General features: G+C 42.0%; 2 protein-coding genes across 3 annotated transcripts; one reads left to right on the top strand and one right to left on the bottom strand.

Annotated features, from left to right (window-relative positions):
• The first annotated feature begins 13 nt into the window (after positions 1–13).
• atrip (ATR interacting protein) lies at positions 14–9,966 on the top strand. 2 transcript variants are annotated; one of them, XM_058054545.2, is made up of 18 exons: positions 14–323; positions 645–904; positions 1,607–1,689; positions 1,894–2,064; positions 2,134–2,246; positions 3,121–3,260; positions 3,336–3,434; positions 4,049–4,187; positions 4,282–4,452; positions 5,429–5,654; positions 5,733–5,783; positions 6,582–6,775; positions 6,983–7,119; positions 8,518–8,609; positions 8,767–8,853; positions 8,951–9,032; positions 9,113–9,307; positions 9,383–9,966. In XM_058054545.2, the coding sequence occupies exons 2-18, from the start codon at positions 646–648 to the stop codon at positions 9,454–9,456; spliced, it is 2,313 nt and encodes a 770-aa protein (XP_057910528.2). In that variant the 5' UTR covers positions 14–323; position 645; the 3' UTR covers positions 9,457–9,966. The 2 variants fall into 2 exon arrangements, with proteins under 2 accessions (XP_057910528.2, XP_057910529.2); XM_058054546.2 differs by having other exon boundaries at positions 15–323; positions 3,339–3,434.
• Positions 9,967–10,449: 483 nt separating this feature from the next.
• Positions 10,450–14,268, bottom strand: trib3 (tribbles pseudokinase 3). The gene is made up of 4 exons (XM_058054547.2): positions 13,921–14,268; positions 12,140–12,406; positions 11,771–12,063; positions 10,450–11,035 (listed from the first exon to the last, which is right to left on the bottom strand). The coding sequence occupies exons 2-4, from the start codon at positions 12,404–12,406 to the stop codon at positions 10,561–10,563; spliced, it is 1,035 nt and encodes a 344-aa protein (XP_057910530.2). The 5' UTR covers positions 13,921–14,268; the 3' UTR covers positions 10,450–10,560.
• Positions 14,269–22,403: the final 8,135 nt, after the last annotated feature.

Genomic DNA, 22,403 nt, shown 5'->3' with positions numbered 1-22,403 from the left:
CGAAACGTCAGCACTGTGTTTTGATTGGTCAGAGAATCAGCGTCACCGAAGCGGCTTGAAAACACAACTTTTATCCCTGCTGGCTTTACCTTCTTTTCAAAAATTATTACTTCAGCAATGTATTATCTTACTACACGGATGCTTAGTAGTTAAGTGATGCGGATACACTCCCTTTAATAACCTGTTTGCACGCCATCCAAACCTGAATATTGATGCAATAAGTACCGTTAGCTTAGCAGGCTAACCTACCATCGAATAGCAGATGGTAACTTTTTGGTGTGCTAACCTGCAGTTAATTGGGGAAACAACCCACCGGATTTAAGGTAGAACATACATTAACCTGGCATTGTTACAATTACATTTTCTTTAAATGTTCAACAAGATAAAAATGAAGTTAGCTAGAATACATGGGTTGCATCTCATTTCGAACAATTGAAGTGACCCTTAATAATCCATGCTGACGCTTGTTAAATTAAAATATACAACTAGACGCTTGTCTTTCTCAGATAATCCACAAACTGTCCTCCCAGCTCTCCAATAAGTTACGGAAAACTGAATTTGTACAAATAACCGCCATTAATCTCCTATAAGACTGTGAAGGAGGTTAACATCTGCCTTGCTCTGTCTCTCTAACCCACATACAGAATGACCTGCCCTCCAAGCAAGCGCCTCAGAGGTCTCAACCAGGACGCCTTCGATGATGACGACTTCACTCAGGATGACCTGGATGAGATTGACACCATCGCCTCGCAGGCCATCAACTCAACAGCTGCATCATGTTTCGGGTCCAAAGCGGGGGAGCAGCCCCATGGGTCAGGATTCCGCTCATCCACCTGGCCGAGCGCACTGCTGACCAGAGAGAACAAGGCCGGCGGCAAAGGAGGACATTTGGGGGACCCTCCAGGTGAGTGAATCTGCTTTCCCTTCCATACAGTCAGTAACACGTCATCGAAAGGCTTATTACATAGTTGTTTCCCAACACTCCAATACATCTAATATAATTTTGGCACTGTGAAAAAATAAATAGCAGGTCATCTGCAAGTATTAGCAATGTTATTAGTTAGGGTTCTCTTTCACTGAGGTATGAGAGGGGATGGATTCCTGCAACTTTACTATATTGCATATTTTGCTATTTGCACTTTTTGTCTCTATATTGTTGATTCTTAAGCTAATAGTCACCTTGAATTTAGTTTTTCATTGGACATTTAATTATTAACACTGTGCATTGTTAATTGGCATGGAATTTGATGCTTACACAACATTAAAACACTAATATGCTTTGTAAAACATGCTTGGAAATAACTAGAATGACATAGTGACACAAAAATGTAATGTTATATTGTTTTACGAAGTAATAGCTTACCATGCTATAAAAAAAAAAAGCCGTATCTGTGTGTGTGTGTGGGAGTGGGGCACTTGGGCAGGGAACAGCACAGAGAAACACACAGTAAAGGGACGAGAGAATGTCCACGTAGCAAAAAATATACTGTCCTGTTTAAGCAATACAGATTTCTATGAGACATATGTATACATCTTTATTTTATTCTGGTGTGTTCTTTTTAACCCCCCAAAATATTAACATAAATTGTGTTGTTTCTGTGTTCAGGAAACAGGCAACAGCAGTTTGGGCCAGAGGGAGAGGACTCTTATAGCCGCCTGGAGGCTCAGCATGTAGAACTCAAGAAAAAGGTGAGCAATGCTGACTCGGAAGCAGCTGACACTAAAATTACAGATTTATAATTTCCTGAAAGTGGAAAGCAAATTGAATTACTGCAGGAGATCAGCTCAGTTTGCGCTTTGTTTGATTCTGAATATGAAAATGAATCAATGTGGAAAAACGTAGTGATGTAGACAACAGACAACAACTGTGTGTTTGTCTTGTCTGTTTGCCAGCTGAAGGAGGTGGAGGAGGAGATAGTGTTGAAAAACGGGGAGATCCGGGTCCTGAGAGACTCCCTCAGAGGAGCCCAGCAGGAAAAGGAGTCCCAGAGACAGAACCTTGTTCTGCTGGAGACGCAGAAGCAGAGAGAGCAGAGCGACAGGGAGAAGGAACTCAACAAGAAGGCAAGACCGCAAACACACGTGACCCTCAGAACGTCACGTGTCAATGAGCCTGATCGTGTTTGCGTACAGGTTCAGTCTCTGCGTTCGGAGCTGCAGTTCAAAGAATCTGAGATCATGGAGATGAAGAACAAACTGCTGAGCGCAGACAGAAACAAAATGGCTTCTCCACTGCAGCGAAACAGGTGAGTTGTGAGAAGTAATGGTAATGGTTTTATTTCATTTGATTACAATTCAGATTACAATTGAATGCATCCCATAATCAGTTCACAGTTCCACATGTCCAAAAGGAGTAGGAAGAAGCAAAGCTTATTAAATCCTACCCCTCCATCTGGTACTTTTACAATCAGTAACTGTTACATTTGTTCACTTCCTGCTTTCCATAATACAGTTTAAGGTGTTTTTTGTGTTTTTTTAAAACATTTGTTCACTTCCTGCTTTCCTAATATATAGTTTAATTTAAAATTTAAAAAAAAATTGTCACGTACCGAAGTACGAGGTGATATGAGCATCCAATGACATAATGGGTACCATAGTAAGTGTCAATATAGTGATATATATAGCACATCATGACTGGTTCAAGACTCTTCATCCTTGTATTTAGCAAACATCAACTGCTTGTATTGTTTCTTGAATTGGCTCATCGTTGTGCATTGTTTGAGTTCCTTACTCAATCCATTCCATAGTTTGATTCCACATACTGAAATGCCATGGCTTTTTAACATAGTCCTAGCATATAGGTGTTTCAAATTTAGTTCTTTTGACAAAAACACAGCAAAACGTATAGATGGAATCTTGCTGGAAGCGAGTGAACTGCATACATCATTATTGATCATGATCATTTTTACGGCTTCAATATATTTGCATGTGTATGCGTATCTGTTTTCCTCGTGTTCCTCCTCCAAACAGGAAGGAAGAGTGCTCACTCTTATCATAATGGTTATTTTTATTGTTCAGGAGAATGACCCATCTTTCTCAAACCATCTGTCCATCTAATGGGATTTTGAGGCTCCACTGTCCACTTTTATACTAATAAAAGTGTTGTCTCGCTCTACTTAGCCCCAAAGTGCTCAATGGCCAGCATCACAGGAGTGGAAGCAGCACCTCCTCTCCAACAGGAAACGGTTTCATCACCAAGGAGATGTTCGCGGCACAGGTACCGACCCCCGTGAAGACATCGGGCAAGACACGCACTGACAGTGAGTTCCATGAGTTACAAGGTAATGGTAAGGACGTCAATATGTTTTTTTTTTTTAATTGGAACTCTGTTCCAGCAGACAGACCGGCATCCTGTGGTAGATCGGTTGACAAACGGGAAGTAGCCCGCCCCGACCCATTCCAGGCTGTCAGAGCCGCATACCAGCAGCATAGAGGTCAGTGAGTTTTGGATGTACGCCGTTGTAATATGATTGTACTGGACAGCACACAGCGCTGCTTGCTATTGACAAACAATGGTAACAATGGTATTGGTAATGGTAATGGTTTTATTTCATTTGAACATGCATCAGATTACAATTGAATGCATCCCATAATCAGTTCACAGTTCCACATGTCCAAAAGGAGTAGGAAGAAGCAAAGCTTATTAAATCCTACACCTCCATCTGGTACTTTTACAATCAGTAACTGTTACATTTGTTCACTTCCTGCTTTCCATAATACAGTTTAAGGTGTTTTTTTTGTTTTTTGTGTGTGTTTTTTTTTTAAATGTACCGAAGTACGAGGCGATATGACCATCCAATGACATAATGGGTACCATAGTAAGTGTCAATTGTTTTTAGCAAACATCAACTGCTTGTATTGTGACAATAAACATGCATGCTAACAGTGGCTTGTCAACATGTCTCATTCCAAAGCATGTGTTTTTATTGCAGTTTTAAAGCAGTGCTGTTTTGAAATGCCAAACTAAGGTGATTAGAGTCGTTTGAGTACGGTGTTAGATGACGTGTATTGAATATGTGGGAATAATGCTTCCTTTGTTGTCTCCCAGGTGGCGTCCTTTTGGGCTTGTTGCTGCAGAATCCTTTATCTCCCAGCAGCCTCTGCCTGTCTCACCTGCTGTCTATGAGCCCGACTGATGTCTGCTCCTTGGCCGGGCGAGACGTCGCTGAAGCCCCATGGGACTTGAGGTAAAATGCACACAGGTTTGGATATGTATATGTAGATAGAATTATTTAGTGAAACTAAACTAAAAGTGTTATCCTTGCACATACTGATGTCCAGGGGACGCCCATCCAGCTCTTTGCACCACAACACCAGTGCAGCCAGCATCAATGGGAGTAGAAGCGGAGCTCCCCGAGCTGCCCTCAGTCCGGTCCAGAGTCTGGCCATAACAGGACTTAACATGCTGAGTCAAAGTCGAGCTGGAGCCTCAGTCAGCAGCACGCAGCGCAGGTGAAATACAGCATCCTCTTGTGGACCAATGATGTACACTCACACAAAACACACTCACAAAAATGTAACAATGGAAAAACTTGTGGTTTTGTTCCCGTTTTTCATGAGCGGAACTCAAATATGTCAAACTTTTTCTATGTACACAAAAGGCCTATTTCTTTTTTAGCATTCATAGTTCATCCCCTGGCATATCAAGATGCGGATTAGACGCCATGATTATTGAACACGTGTGCCTTACCCGGAATTGACTCCTGACACATGGCATCACGCGGGTGTATCAGTACGCTTTTAAATCGCTTCTATTTTAATTAGTCTGGCAATTCACACCAGCCGACACACGTCTGACGTACGTCGTGTATTTACGTGTTGCAAAAGATCGCATTCTCGTAGGCGAAAACAGCCTCTGGTGTCAAAATAAACTTGCGATTTTTAACAAAATAAAAGCTGAACAGACTAATTAAGTACACATAATCACATGCCCTTTTGTTTCACCAGCACTAGTACCCAATGCTACGTCTATCTTGTTTATCTTGTTCTTGATGCTCAATGCCAAATAAGCCCCTCTACCTGCCCACACGCATAACCAAAACTTTAAATGATTATTTATTCTAAATTATTTAAATTATTTGTACAAATTATTGTTTACGCTGTACATTGTTCATATTTGATGTAATCTATTTATTCTCCGCATTATTTATTATTTATTATTTATTATTTATTATTTATTATTTATTATTTATTATTTATTATTTATTATTTATTATTTATTATTTATTATTTATTATTTATTATTTATTATTTATTATTTATTATTTATTATTTATTATTTATTATTTATTATTTATTATTTATTATTTATTATTACACGGGAGCCAGGCAACGACATTTCGTTGGCAATTTCACTGCTGTGTTATTGTGCAATGACAATAAAGAAAGTCTATGTCTAAATCTATGAGTTATGTGTGTGTGTGCGTAGGTGTCCCGGAGCCGTGCTTCTCCTCCCCCTGCTGGACCTTCACTTATCTGGCCTCTGTCAGGCTCTGGATGCTCCAGGAGTTACCTCTGGTACCTCAGAGGCTCTGCGGGAAAACCGTACCCCTGGTGTGGTACCGAGGAGGCCGGATGAGGCAGGCTACAGCCTGGAAGACGCCGGGCTGCTGGCGCTTAGGCTCTTGTACCTGCTGCTGGCCCACAGCGACGAGGTGTGTGTGTGTGTGGGATATTATATGTGGGATATGTGTGAAGATCTATTGTCTGATGTGCTTAATGATGCTTTGCAGGTCGTCCAAGCGGTTCTGTCAACACAGTGTGAGAGTAGCACGGAAAACAAGGTACTTCAAAACAAAACATCCTTGACTATGTTGAATAATTATAACCAGAGTGTTTATTTACAAATAAAACACTCAACGTTAATTGGAAGCAGCCAATAATGGCGGCTATTTCCTGAATTAATTCATTCATTCATGTTCTACTGCTTATCCTCACGAGGGTCGCGGGCGGTGCTGGAGCCTATCCCAGCTGTCTTCAACGGAGAGGCGGGGTACACCCTGGACTGGTGGCCAGCCAATCACAGGGCACATATAGACAAACAACCATTCACACTCACATTCATACCTATGGACAATTTGGAGTCGCTAATTAACCTAAGTTGAAAAATTAAAGAAGTTGCCATAAAGTTGTAATATAATGATAAACCAACTAAATCTAGAATTACAGTAACTTTGGGAATGTTATGGAAACAAAGTCCAAATATTACAAGAAGAACATGTAGTATGAAGATTAATTCATTCATTTTCTGGATTTTCCGGTGCTGGAGCCTATCCCAGCTGTCTTCAACGGAGAGGCGGGGTACACACTGGACTGGTGGCCAGCCAATCACAGGGCACATATAGACAAACAACCATTCACACTCACATTCATACCTATGGACAATTTGGAGTCGCCAATTAACCTAGCATGTGAAGTCATTTAAGTTAACTGTAGTTAATTGAATAGAGTAGTTGGACTATTTATGACAATCATGTGTCCCCATGCCCCCCCCCCCCATGTTACGGTATCTGCCCGTGTAAGCAGGTATATATCGTGATGGTTTATTTATTTACAATCAAACATTCCTATTCTGGTCCCAGGCTGGCTCATCTGCAGAAAGTGAGGGTCCACACTCCCACAATGCTTTGCTGCAGTCAGTGTTGCGCCTTTGCCGTCCTGGAATCGGTGGCAATATCAGTGGCAGCAGCAACCCACAGTGGGAGGTGCTCGTCATCAGCGCCCTCAAGACCGTGCGCGTCCTGACCGAGAGAACTCCGAACACACACGCCGACCGGTACGAAGTTGTGGCAGACATTTTGTTACAGCTCAGCTTAGGCGTACCTAATGTGGTGTGTGCTTAGTGTACATTTGCTAACTTCTATATGCTCAATGTTATAATGTTATAACATTATTATAATGTTATGGTCACATTTTTCAGTTTGAAAATGACAAATGATGAAGTATTTTTTTTGGATAAAGACTTGTTGCTTATGTCTTTCAGGCTGCAATGTGTCTTGCAGGTGATGTGTGCGTCCGTGTCAGCTGACGCCAAGCCACCCGCCCTCATGGCGTGTGTTTTAGTCCTGGTGTCCCTGTGTGACCACGCCTCCCTGACTCGCCAGCTCTGCTCTCAGCACGGTGGGATTCAGTTTTTACCGGGATTATTTGCATATTCTTGGGAATATTTCATTCAAGCTGAATGAACTCCACCCAGGCCTGGGAGTGTGGCGTCCTCTGCTGGCTATTGTTAAATAGTGCAGTGCACCTTTTCACAATTCACAATGGAACATACAGTATGTATTTCGCTTTTCTGTGCGTTCTAAAGATATAAAAACAGATAAAATTACTTAGCTAAGAATGCACATAAAAGGAAACACTTGAAAAACTCCCAAAAGTGCCAACAACAGCAACATTGTTATTATGCATTCATTCATTTTCTACCGCTTATCCTCACGAGAGTCGCGGGGGTGCTGGAGCCTATCCCAGCTGTCTTCAGGCGAGAGGCGGGGTACACCCTGGACTGGTGGCCAGCCAATCACAGGGCACATATAGACAAACAACCATTCACACTCACATTCATACAAACTCCAAACAGAGATGGCTGAGGGTGGGATTGAACTCGGGTTGCCTAGCTGTAAGGTCCGCCGTGCAGCCCAAAGACAAAACAAAACAGCCAAAAATGTACCACTTCCACACGCAATAGGAGGAGAACTTATTTTCACTCTATCATGTTGGACATGCTGGAGCCTATCCCAGCTGTCTTCGGGCAAGAAGCGGGGTACACCCTGGACTGGTCGCCAGCCAATCACAGCACACATATAGACAAACAACCATTCACACTCACAACATTGTTATTGTTTTTATTATTATTATTATTATTTTAAACATTGTTCCACCAATGGAGGTATGTTACTAGCGTATTGACACCAAAATACCATAAGTATTACATGTTATCATGTATGTTATCATGTATCATACATGGTTACAGCATGTATATAAAACCATAAGATGCTGTTGGAGGTTTTAGCAGGCGGTGTAGGTGTGTACCATTATGTGCAATAATTAGCTGCCTCTTTTTATCTGGTTTTATATCTTTGAGGGTGCATGGTGCCCGAGTGGTTAGCACGCAGGCATCATAGCTAGGACACCCAAATTCGATTCCTCCCTCGGGCATCTCTATGTGGACGTTGCATGTTCTCCCGGGTACTCCGGTTTCGTCCAACATTCCAAAAAACATGCTAGGTTAATTGGCGACTCCAAATTGTCCATAGGTATGAATTTGAGTGTGAATGGTTGTTTGTCTATATGTGCCCTGTGATTGGCTGGCCACCAGTCCAGGGTGTAGAAGACAGTTGGGATAGGCTCCAGCACCCCCGCGACCCTTGTGAGGAAAAAGCAGTAGAAAATGAATGAATATTATATAATTTGGAATGCACAAAAAACAGAGAGACGTATTTTCCTACATAAAAGTGGACGATTGGATGAAACAATTTTGTGATCAAATGATCACTTGATCCAATGTGCGCTTCTCTGCAGAGCCCTGCGTGATCCTGAAGCTGCTACAATATGTCCGAAACAGACCAGCCAAGCAGACACGGCATGCAGACCTCATTCTGCTGGACCTGCAGGTGACGTGTTACATATATGTTTTAGCTGTCAGCGTGCCAAGTCAACCCTCATATTGAATATACGAACGAATACTACTACTACTACTACCAGCACTGCAAAGCTGTCTTCATAATTACTGTACCGTTTGTATGAGTGTCATTTCTGTTTTTTGTTCAGGTGGTTCGATTCTTGACGCGACTCACACAATCAGCAGAGGACTGGATGAACAGGCAGTGCAGCAGCAGCTGTCAGTGCTCCACTGAGGTAAATACTACTAGTACGTACTACTCGTAGTACTGCAAATGTTTGTTCACATACATTTTCTGAGCCATTATTGCATATGAAACCATGCGTGTGCCAGCTGGTTCAGACCGTAGTGATCGTCTTACATCGTCAGTGGATGGATCTCCAGGACTTGCCGGAGCTGACGGACACGTCGCCAGGTCAACCCGTTAATAAAGCCCCATCAGTTCCTTCTGGTATCAGGAAGTAAAGTGAAAGTAAAGTGAACTCTTCCCTCCAGACCACAGACCACGCCTTGATTTCCGTTCGCCGCCGTGGTCTCTGCTCAGGGAATGCATGCAGCTGCTGCACTGGCTGCTCCACCATCACAGCGGCTTCTCGGCCAGCTGCCGGCCCCTGCTGCACATGTACGACCAGGTGATCCCGGCTCTACGGGACACCCTGAGGAAGATCCCAGAGCTGAGCGAGAGTGAAGGTGAAGCATTTTAAAAAATGAATGTCGCATCTGAGGGGCGTGTTTTTTGACGTTTTCTCGTTTTATGTCCATCAGAGTTGGCGTTGGAGGAAATCTGCCGCCCAGAAGGTGATGACGCAGATGACATGGATACGGATTTTGGCTCCTGAGTGATTGACTGACAAGCAGCAGTGATAAGACACTTGTGATGCTATTACTGTATTGAAGCCAAGCAAAACAAGCAGAAGACAACTCCTGTCAATAAAACATCAAGATACATTTAATCCACAATTGCCTAGTTACTATGAACACTTCAATGGCCCAAAAGTGGTACAATTTAGAAAAAAGTCAAACAAAACACTTCTGAAACATTAAATCCACAATAGGCTTTGCTTTTTTTCTTTGGCTTTTTTGTGATGCCGCCACACCAGCGTGTTCACGGCAAAGAGGAAAAATATGATGACAACCATAGAACCAGACATGGAACAACAGCAGAATCTCATACGTGTAGCATATAAGCTACACTGGTCATACAGATCAATGACTATCAGGGCATGCCCAGATGTTGCAGTGAGCGCATACAGCCATATGGAAGCCATACAGACTACTCCACATGTGATCAATGGTCACTTTGTCTGTTTCTACTGTGCAACATTACTGTAATAATAAAAGTACACAAAAGCAAAGTATCTTTGGAGCGGTTTGTGAAACATGTTTATTCCTCATGTAGTTCAAATCAGAAGTAGGTCTCTCACGATTGGCTGGTTCCAGGTGGGTCATTCATCAATCTTTTTTCGTAAAACAATAGTCAAAAAGATCATCTCCACACAGAGGTTGTCATGTTTACCGTCCCTTTAAATACGTTACATCCTCCAATGCCTTAAAGCTTGTAAAATTGGGAGGTAGAACACATTTTTTGGGGAGTTATTTTCATCCTGCAGAAGTCAGGTTTAGCGTTGGCGTTTTTTTTATTTTTTACATGAAGTTTCTGCTTCCTGTCCGTTCATAGAGGAAAAGATTTGCATGTCGATCTTCTGTGATTGGCGCATTTGAGTTATGCTTGTCACCTGTGATCGAGAGGTAGAGTACTATATGCTTGACATAATATTAGTGGGTGGTAGTTAAGATGGTTAAATGTACAACATTTAAATTACTACAGAATTGATTTTGAAAGCCAAACGGAACACAAAACGATCTGGGAGGTTCCACTGTCTTTATTATTGAAGGCACTTGAGGCTCAAGTAATCCAGGAGGTGTATGTTGTTGTTTTTTTTTTAGTGTTCTTTGGTGAACGTCGGCACTACCTGGTCGTCATCTTCTTGTTTCCTCTGCAACGCTCTGCTGGAACCACGCTGATCCACGCGGAACCAAGTGCACTGGCTGCTCAACCAAGGGTGCGCCAACAGCTCCGAGGCTTCCAAACGCTCTGCAGGTGACTTCCTGAGCATGCAGCCGATCAGACATTTAGCTTGTGGCGAAAGCCAACCGGGTAGACTGAAGGCTCCACGGCGGATCTTGGCGAACAGGGCGGCGGGGCGCGTGTCCTGGAACGGGTATCGTCCGATCAGCATCGTGTACAGGGACACGCCCAGGCTCCAAATGTCTGCCGCCCGGCCTGAATAAGACGCCTTGTTGCTGTCCAGCAGCTCCGGGCCAACATAGGCGGGGCAGCCGTGTCTGTCCGTGAGGGAGTCGTCATCATGCTGAAGGACGACACAGTCGTTGAGGCCGAGGAGGGCGACACGGGTCCTAAGGGGGGGGAGAAGGGGTCACTTTTAGTGCTCTTTGTTTCCATTTTATTCATTCATTCATTTTCTACCGCTTTTCCTCACAAGGGTCACGGGGTTCTATCCCAGCTGTCTTTTGAGCGAGAGGCGGGGTACACCCTGGACTGGTGGCCAGCCAATCACAGGGCACATATAGACAAACAACCATTCACACTCACATTCATACCTATGGACAATTTGGAGTCGCTAATTAACCTAGCATGTTTTTGGAATGTGGGAGGAAACCGGAGTACCCTGGAGAAAACATGCAAACTCCACACAGAGATGGCCGAGGGTGGGATTGAACCCAGGTCTCCTAGCTGTGAGGTCAGCACGCTAACCACTCGACAGCCGTGCAGCCTATAATGAATTATTCATTCATTCATTTTCTACCGCTTTTCTTCACGAGTGTCGCTGGAGCCTATCCCAGCTGTCTTCGGGCGAGAGGCGGGGTACACCCTGGACTGGGCCCAATCACAGGGCACATATAGACAAACAACCATTCACACTCACATTCATACCTATGGACAATTTGGAGTCGCTAATTAAAACCCACGCATGCACGGGGAGAACATGCAAACTCCACACAGAGATGGCCGAGGGTGGAATTGAACCCTGGTGTCCTAGCTATGAGGTCTGCGCGCTAACCACTCATCCGCCGTGCCGCCCTCCATTTTATTTTTTTGCTCTTTACACACAAACGTAAAAACACACTCACCTGAATCTGTCGGTAAAGACAAAGCGACGAAGCTTCACGTCCCGCAAGACCACGCCGCGGCGATGGCAGTGCGCCACAGCATTGAGCATCTGTGCAAACAGAAGCTCCGCCTCCTCCTCACCCAAGCGCTTACTGCTGCGCAAATGAGCGTGCATGTCACCGTGGTGAGGTGGCAGGAACACGTGCACGCTGTCCGGCCCGATCACCGTGTCCAGCAGGCTGCAGATGTTGTCGTGGCGACCCAGCCGGGCGTAGGCGGCGAGCTTCTCCTGGTAGCCGTGCAGAGGCAGGATCTGGCAACAATGGAAGTGTTTTAAATTATGTTTTAAATTATGGAATTATGGCAACACTAAAGCAGTGGAAAATTACCTGGCAGGTGAACTCCTGCTGCGTGTCTGCATGCACGGCTCTGTACGTCTCCTCCCCCTCATAGCGCTCAAACAGGAAGTAAGACCCAACACGGACCTTGGATTGGCTCTGGCTGGGCTTGGGGGAAGGGCTTCTGGCTTTCAGGTGGAGTGACGGGCTCGTCTCGGGAGGGGGCGGGGCCACACATATTCTTTTAAATTTAGGTAAGGCATCCTGCGGCTCATCCAGTAATCTCTTCAGGCGCTGCCGAACCACACCCTCACTCATCTGTTATTGGAGGAGACAAATGACAGTGTTTGATCACCTCTAAGCACTGTAAATGGAAGCAGTTAATTAATTAATTAATCTGAGTGGGGCGGCACAGCGGTCGAGTGGTTAGCGCGTAGACCTCACAGTTAGGAGACCAGGGTTCAATCCCACCCTCGGCCATCTCTGTGTGGAGTTTGCATGTTCTCCCCGTGCATGCTTGGGTTTTTTTCCGGGTATTCCGGTTTCCTCCCACATTCCAAAAACATGCTAGGTTAATTAGCAACTCCAAATTGTCCATAGGTATGAATGTGAGTGTGAATGGTTGTTTGTCTATATGTGCCCTGTGATTGGCTGGCCACCAGTACAGGGTGTGTACCCCGCCTCTCACCCGAAGACAGCTGGGATAGGCTCCAGCACCCCTAAGCATTAAGCATTAATTAATTAATCTGAGTGACAGTTAACATGCCTCAGTAGGTGCTGTTGTTTTGGTTAACAACTAGCTTAGCGTTCATGTGTTTAAAAAGGAGACAATTACGATTACACCTGAAGAAGCATCTCAGTTTCCGCACAACAATCGATCATTCAGCTCAACAGCGCCCCCTGGTGCCCCCCCCTTCCCTCTATAAATACTAATACTTACAGTAAAAAGGCGGAGGCGCGCGTGAATGTCATGCCCAAATGTGCTCCTGACATGTTAACATGTCTATAGGCTCCATGATGCAACTTCCTGTAAGCTGACAGCCGCTTTCAGATTGTTGCATCAGAGCACAATGCTTTATAGTTTTAACCGTTTTAAATGACAGAAGCCACCGACCGCACAGGCGGCCGACCACACACGCCAACAAGTGTGCACTAAAGTTAAATTCATGATTTTTTTTTTTATTCTTCTTGTTGGCCGAAAGCATTATGGTGAAACAACCTGAGTCATTGACACACGACCACGTCGCCATGGTTACACCATCCCATGAAACACACAAATGTGTTGCTCTGACATTTCACAACCAACACCATCATCAATAATAATAATAATAATAGTCAATGTCACTAATAGATTATCAGTTGAGAATCTTTTAAAGGTTTTAATATTATTTTTCTGGTTTATTAATTGTTTCAACTCTACAACGGATTGTTTATAATAAGTAAACAAGGAGTGCTTGTGTGAGTTTTTATATTAAAAATCTAAAATTCTTGCAGCCACGAATGCAACCAAGTTCACTTCAGTTGTATTGGTTTGGATTAAACTCTCGTTTTCTTTTCAATAATAATTCTACAACTTTTACTTTTTAATTTAGTTTCACTTAATGATACTGTGTTTTTTCAACACTTTCACGCAAGGTTCTATCGTTCACTGTACCACTCTTTCACAACACTTTTAAACTTTTAAAAACAAACAAAACAACTTAGTGCCCGTGAACTCACCAGTCACCACTTTTGACCCAACTAGCAAAAGCCTTTAAAATACAAATATTTGAACTACTTTTCTTTCAAAAACAAAAGGAAACAATAAAGAAGACACACAAATAATGTCTTACCTTGCAGATCCAGAAGAGAAGAGACCGTGACACCTAACAAGCCACAGCGGCCATGTCACCAGTTATGCTAGCGGCCACACTTGCACTCCACTGACCAGCGGTGACGTCTCCTTCTCGGGTTGCGTAAACAAGCGACAGAGGCGGAAAAACAAAGCTGATGCAACGAAGCCGAACTGCTTTTTTTCCACATCCGGAATCGTCCCGAGCAAACAAAAACACAACCCTACTGACTTTAGTTGTGACTTTGTTCGAGATTTGAACCCGTCCAGAACTTTCCGGACGGACTGACTGAGGCGTCACTTCGCCTTTGTTTGGTTTCCTCCGATGTGACGTCACCACGAAAGGCGGGGCTTAGATGTTGCAATCCTGAGCTGATCGGTCGTCAGACAACAAGAACGTACAGGTTGGCTTTATACAATATGTATCAAATTATCAGTTTTATTCGTTAATTTAGTATTCTAGCAACATTTTAAATCGAATGTTAATAAATTTCACATAAGAAAACAAACTTATGAATACAACACTTTCCATTTCAGAGAAGCCCTATTCTGTATTTAAATGATTTTTGCCTTAGTGTTCATATTTTTAAACCAAATATTAAATAAAAATAAATAAAAATATTCATTTCATAAAATATAAATATATATAATATATAAAACTATATATAAAAAATATAAAACAAAAATATTTAAAAAATAACGCTCACTTCTCTCTCATAAGCACTGGTCATTGCTAATACCTAATATATAATATAATTAACAAGTCACACTTTTTTACCCTAGTGAGGATTAGCGATGGGAAGTCACACTTTTTTCATGAGTTTGACTGACACACAGGGCCGCACGGTGTACAAGTGGTCAGTAGATTGGGAAGACCTGTGTTCGATTCTCCGCTTGACATCTCTGTGTGGAGTTTGCATGTTCTCCCCGTGCATGTGTGGGTTTTTTCCGGGTACTCCGGTTTCCTCCCACATTCCAAAAACATGCTAGGTTAATTGGCGACTTTTTTAACAATATTAGAGCTCTCTAGACTTGAAATAGCAACCCTATAGCCACCTTTATATATTATTCATTCATTCATTTTCTACCGCTTTTCCTCACGAGGGTCGTGGGGGGTGCTGGAGCCTATCCCAGCTGTCTTCGGGCGAGAGACGGGGGTACCCTGGACTGGTGGCCAGCCAATCACAGGGCACATATAGGCAAACAACCATTCACACTCACATTCAGGGTTAAATTCCACCCTCGGCCATCTCTGTGTGGAGTTTGCATGTTCTCCCCCGTGCATGTGTGGGTTTTCTCCGGGTACTCCGGTTTCCTCCCACATTCCAAAAACATGCTAGGTTAATTGCCGACTCCAAATTGTCCATAGGTAGGAATGTGAGTGTGAATGGTTGTTTGTCTATATGTGCCCTGTGATTGGCTGGTGACCAGTCCAGTTCGCCTCTCGCCCAAAGACAGCTGGGATAGGCTCCAGCACCCCCGCGACCCTTGTGAGGAAATAGCGGTAGAAAATGAATGAATGAATAAATGGCTTCCTGTTTGTGTCATGTGTCCCAATACTTTACTCTATCAATATCCAAGGTTGAAGAGCGGCGAGCTACTGAAGCGTTGCCATGATGACATCATCATCAGTAACATTGTCATCATTTGTGGACACCGATGAAGCCAACCTTGCAAGGATTTGGTCATATCTCTATCATTTGTCTTGGGAGAAGTCATTCAAACACCTGGCGGTACACAGGAAATGACATCGAAGTGTCCGTGTTTGGACAAATTCCAGCAGACAACATTGGATTGGCCTGGTTTAATTCACACATGCACGCACACACACACACACACATACACACAGCAGGTTATCTCCACATGGTTAGCGTGTTTTTATGCCACATGATGAAATATTGAAGAAACAGAGGAGTGTATGCTGTGTGTAAAGTGTGTGTGTTAAACTTGACTCTTTTTCATAAGCAATGTGATGAAATCAGAGGCCAAGTGTCTGACTTAACTATGGCCTGAGCGACACACACACACACACACACACACACACATACACACACACAGAGAGCCGGGATTCCTGCACCACCTGCGCAGCTTTGATCTCCACCTGATGCCACTTCCTGTGATTTTAATCTACTTCCTGCAGTCGGCTCTAGTCTAGGCAGCAGCTCCAGGGCATCCTGCACCGACGCACCCCCACGAGGATCTTTGCGAGTCGCTGAGCGACGCCTCAGGCTGCGGAGAAGATAAAACATCCCCGAGCAAATTGTTCATGTAAGCGAGTGTGCCTCCTCTGTGTTAAACGTCGATGAGATCAGCTGACAGTCGAAAGTCTCTCATTGATATGCTTTCCGGAAGATTCATTTCAATCTTAATTATAAAAATAAACAAAAACATATACAATAATGAGGTGTGTTCCATGTTAAACATCTCCCAGTACAACCATCACAAGAAATGTTATTACAAGCAGTAAATAACAGTTTATCATTGTCCTAACTGTGTTTATTTCATGTAAGTCATGGAGTAAAAGTGCTTGTCTATATAGCATACAGGAAGTGAAGTTGCTAATAGCCTTTTCCCACCACAATTAGTGGCTCTAATTGTTTTTTTTTAGACACTAGTAGTCCCGCAAAACACATTAAACGCTAAAATGTTAAAGCTACCGTTAACATTTTAAAGAAACCTCTTTTCTTGAGAAACTTCGGACTGTACAATCTCCACTTCCGGATCGGATTGGTTATTTATTATCAACTCCTATATTGTTTGCAGCTAGTGGTACAAACCGGAAGTCTTTTGTAAGTACTCGCGAATGTGACTAATCACGGCGAAGTAGGCGGGCCGTGGGTGGAATACATTAAAACAGACAGTTTTCGCCAAAGAAATACAGCTGAATAGGTGCAGATTCTGGAAGATCTATAAATTTACACTACCGCTCAAAAGTTTGGGATCACTTGCAAATTTCTTTGTTTTCCAAAGAAAAACACATTTTCATGCATTTCACAAAAAATTTTATCCATTTCACAAACATTTAAAATTAATTTTCAAGGAAGGATCTCTTTGGCTATTTATTATAAACTCCTATACCGTTCGTAGCTAGTGGTACAAACCGGAAGTCTTTTTAAGTACTCGCGAATGTGACTAATCACAGCAAAGTAGGAGTGCCTGAAGGCGGGCCGTGGGTGGAATACATTAAAACAAGACAGTTTTTGCCGGAACAAAATCCAAAGAAATACAGCTGAATAGGTGCAGATTCTGGAAGATCTGTAAATTTATACTACCGCTCAAAAGTTTGGGATCACTTGCAAATTTCTTTGTTTTCCAAAGAAAAACACATTTTCATGCATTTCACAAACATTTTTATGCATTTCAAAAAAAATTAAAATTAATTTTCAAAGAAGGATGTACATTTTTGCATAGAGGCCTACTATCAACAACTGTCAGTCCTCTGCATCAATCTCCTGGTATGGCTGCTAATCCAAGTCCATCATTTTATAAGGCTAATAGATGATTAGAAAACCCATCTAAAAAATCTAAACTAAAACTAAACAGTAGTGAGCGGTAGTGTAGGTTTATAGATCTTCCAGAATCTGCACCTATTCAGCTGTATTTCTTTGGATTTTGTTCGGGTGAAAACTGTCTGTTTTAATGTATTCCACCCACGGCCCGCCTCCAGACACGCCTACTTCGCTGTGATTAGTCACATTTGCAAGTACTTAAAAGGACTTCCGGTTTGTACCACTAGCAGCTAACGGTATAGCAGTAGTGTATTTAACACACACACACACACTAGTTTATGCTTATAATTTTTTTTAATTATTTGTCTAATTCATTCATTTTCTACCGCTTTTTCCTCACGAGGGTCGCAGGGGTGCTGGAGCCTATGCCAGCTGTCTTCGGGCGAGAGGCGGGGTACACCCTGGACTGGTCGCCAGCCAATCACAGGGCACTATTTGTCTAATATTATCTGTAAAAGTGTTATACTATCAGCTGTATTTTCTCATTTCCACTTTAAACATCAAACTACATCATTTAATTTTACGTTTTTTTTATTATTTTTTTTTACTAAATAAGACATCTGACTTACAAGTCATGTTGCCAGTTTGTATGTTAAAAGTTGAAATACTTAGAAAGCAACTGGCGGGGCCGGACTCAAACGCTTGGTGGGCCGCATGTGGACCCCGGGCCGTAGTTTGCCCACCCTTGCTGTAAGTTTCAAGTATACTTTCTCTAGTGCTTCCAGTCAATGTTGGCATCCTTGGAAGCCAGGGTGTTACTTGTGCAACAACATGAAACCGAAGTGGAAAGACAAGGCTTTTTTTTTGACAAGTGTGTGTGTATGTGTGTGTATTTATGTGTGTGTGTGTGTCGGAGGTCAGCTGACCGCCACTGATGTCAGAATGGTGAGAACAACCACGGAGACGCTCTCCTTCCTTAATGAGTCTTTTGTGGCAGCGGATGTAACCATGCCGCTGATGCAACCCACCTGGGGAGACGCGTGAAGACGTGGGCTGATGCCATGCTTGTGTCTTTTCAATAAAGCCCGAAGTGGCAACATTGCAAGACTCCACTGATTGAGCATCACGCTCAACATGATTGCACATTATTGCAAATGCTATTTGTTATTTCAGGACTGAGCGATGCGTGTCAATGCTGTTTATTTATCTGGGCCCAAACCCCGCCCCCCCCCTGATGAGCTGTTTGACCCGATAGGCGGACATAATGCAACGTGCTCCCAAGTGCTGCCATTACAGTGCAATTAAATCATATTAATTGATTGACACATAACTCATTTTTATTCATTTTGTCGACTAAAACACACAAATTTTGCAGGTCTGTTCAAACAAAAATTACCCCAAAAAGCAGTTTCACCTGAAATGTCCATCACGGGTCGTCTCAAGAGACCAAACCCAAAAGGACACAGCAAGTGGGTTGTCGTTTTGATTTGATACAACCGTCATTTCGCCATTTGCAAGCGTGATTACAAACAAAATGGCGCCATAGAGTGGGACCAAAGTCCATTTACGGTAATTTCTAAAAAATAATATTATTCTAAATAATAATATAAAAAATAAATAATAAATAAATAAATTACCAAACAAATAAATAAATAATCTAAAAAAACAAGTGGAAATTTCAGGTGAAATTTCAATAGGATAAAATCAAAATATCAACAGAAAATTTGTATTCTAATGAGGAAAACTCATATTATAGACAAGCATAGAGTTGTATTGAAATATTATTGAAATTATTATTATTTTTAAATATTAATTTTTAATATTGATTATTTTCTAAATATAAATTAATTATTATATATATTATTGAAATAATATTGAAATATTAAATAATTATAATTAGATAATTATAATAAAATATTAAATAATAAATAAATAAAAATAAATATTAAATACATAAATATTAAATAAAAAGTTAATTCGTCATATATAATATTAGAGACAGACCGAGTGAAAATGAATGAATATTATGAGTGTCAAACAAAATACTGTAATATTGTATGTAATTTGGAAAATTAGTTTAGAGTTATGTCTCAGCTGGCCCGCCTGCTCTGTGCTGTGTTAAATGAAAACATTATGGAAATAAAGTCAATATAGAAATATTTAAGAAAAAAGTTGACACATTTATAAAATAAAAACAAAGTTCATACTAATCACTGATACCACAAACCTAATACGCATGTACAATACGCATGTGTAGCCTTTGCCATACATTTTTTTTATTGTTATGATAATGGTAATATTTTGTACCGCTATGATGAAATACAACTGAATACACCATGAAATCAATTGTTGTACATTTAATTTTGCAAGATGAGACAGAAACATTGTATGCAAACATTGATTGGCGTACACGAATGACAAACAGACTCACCTAAACATCATCAACACCACAAACAGGAAACGAGGAACCTCAGAAGATGATACTTATCAAGGCAAAAGACAAAGAAGCACATAATACTAAAATAGTAATACTAATAATAATACCAATATAGAGTCATGTGAGGCCTGCACTTCTTTGGCTGTTGTTGTGGGGTCTTTTGTGACCTCTTGGATAATTCGTCACTGCGCTCTTGAGCTCATTTTGGTTGGCCAGACACTTTCTGCAAGGTTCACAATTGTTCCATGTTTTCACGATTTGTAAATAATGGCTCTCACTGTGGTTTGCTGGAGTCCCAGAGCTTTAGTAATGGCTTTTCCAGACTGATACCGTAGAGCTGACTTACTTTCTTTATAATTTGTTCCTGAATTTCTTTAAATTTTGGCTTTATATCTAGCATTTGAGGCTTTTTTGGTCTTTTTGGTGATTTCTTGATTGAAAACAGGTGAGGTAGTAATTAGCCCTGGGTGTGGCTAGAGAAATGGAACTCAGGTGTGGTCAACAACAGTTAAATTATATTTTAAAGCAGGGGGACTATCACTTTTTTACATAGGGCGATGTAATAGAAGATAAGTATTATTTTAAGTTTTGCAATATGTGTCAATCAGAAAATGTGTGTACAATTTTGGAGATTTGAATAACATTTGAATAACTCAAACATCTTAACTATGAGAAAGTTCAGTCCTTAGCGAGATTAATTTTTATGATATTTAGGATCGACTCAGACCACGGATGAGTGCGGTGTACAAAATATTGTAAAAATTGAATTTTCATAATGATCATTAACACACAAAAAAAAAAAAACAATTCGGTGACGTCAAATATAAAATCTCAACCACGGAAACAAGAAAAATTCTCATTTTAAATCGAACGTGTGTTTGTCCATGCTTTGATTGCTCTCCCTGTGTGCCCATCAAATGCAACTGCAGGCAATAACCTTCACACACTCACACACACACACACACACACATACACACACACACTAACTCTGACTGAAACAAACAAAACAAAACACACACTCACTCCCTCCATCACCATCAGACTCCTTTCTGTCGTAATGATGTGCAATCAACACGCAATGCTGACCAACACACACACTTACGCACATGCACTCGCATACACTGACACACACACACACACACACACACAAATACAGAGGACTGGTTGAAGGATGAAGTCAGCCTGTGATTGCAGAAGAGTTACAGTATTGACTCATTCCATTCACTTGTATGTGTGTGTATGTGTGTGTATGTGTGTGTGTGTGTGTGTGTTGTGTCGGTACCACTTCATTAGTAGCACAGTGCCAGTAAAGCTAGTAAATTATAATTGTGGTATGAATTACATTTTTTCTTGATTGTTTTGATGCAGCAGTCAAAAGGTTTCTCACACACACACTCATGGTCAAAAGATCACTTTTTTTTTTTTGCTTTTATTCATAGCTTTCGTGCTGCTTGTGCCATTTCTTTGTTTTTGTAGGATTGTGGCTTTATTTCATTCATTAAATGAATTAGATGAATTCAATCTTTTAGTATAATTAAGGCATACACGTCACGGCCAACCTGGTCATGTGAGCTGTTAAATTGAGTCATGAGCTCCTGGAATTTCCAACGAGTTGACAAGCTTGTCATGTGTTTTTTTTTATGGCTCAGGATTGGCTCTTGTTAAATAAAGAGATGCCTGTTCCTCACGGATTTGTGCGTGCGACAATATGCCATTGATTCAATTTAGTGGGAATTTAGACCGGAATGCACGGTAAACATAATAAAAAAAAAGTAGCTATAAAATTAAGTAAAACAAAACATTTTGAGGCTGCACGGTGGACGAGTGGTTAGCACGCAGGCCTCACAGCTTGGAGCCCCGAGTTCAATTCCACCCTCGGCTATATCTCTGTGTGGAGTTTGCATGTTCTCCTTGTGCATGCGTGGGTTTTCTCCGGTTACTCCGGTTTCCTCCCACATTCCAAAAACATGCTAGGTTAATTAGCGACTCCAAATTGTCCATAGGTATGAATGTGAGTGTGAATGGTTGTTTGTCTATATGTGCCCTGTGATTGGCTGGCCACCAGTCCAGGGTGTATAAGACAGCTGGGATAGGCTCCAGCATGTCCAACATGATAGAGTGAAAAGAAGTTCTCCTATTGCGTGTGGAAGTGGTACGTTTTTGGCTTCTTTGTTTTGTCTTTGGGCTGCACGGTGATCTAGTGGTTAGCGCGCAGACCTCACATCTAGGAGACCTGAGTTCAATTCCACCCTCGGCTATATCTCTGTGTGGAGTTTGCATGTTCTCCCCGTGCATGCGTGGGTTTTCTCCCACATTCCAAAAACATGCTAGGTTAATTAGCGACTCCAAATTGTCTATAAGTATGAATGTGAGTGTGAATGGTTGTTTGTCTATATGTGCCCTGTGATTGGCTGGTGACCAGTCCACGGTGTACCCAGCTGGGATAGGCTCCAGCACCCCCTGCGACAATCGTGAGGATAAGCGGAAGAAAATGAATGAATGAATGAATGAATGGCCGTCCATCCATCCATTTTCCTGGGCTTATCCCTTCACCTTACACATCACCAGGGGGGTGTCCTGGATCTAGCCCCTCTGGAG

The sequence above is a fragment of the Doryrhamphus excisus genome, linkage group LG18 (assembly GCF_037039965.1).
Source record: "Doryrhamphus excisus strain RoL-2023G ecotype Guam linkage group LG18, RoL_Dexc_Guam_v1.1, whole genome shotgun sequence".
NCBI classification, from domain to species: Eukaryota; Metazoa; Chordata; class Actinopteri; order Syngnathiformes; family Syngnathidae; genus Doryrhamphus; species Doryrhamphus excisus.
This window is presented reverse-complemented; position numbering and strand designations above follow the sequence as displayed.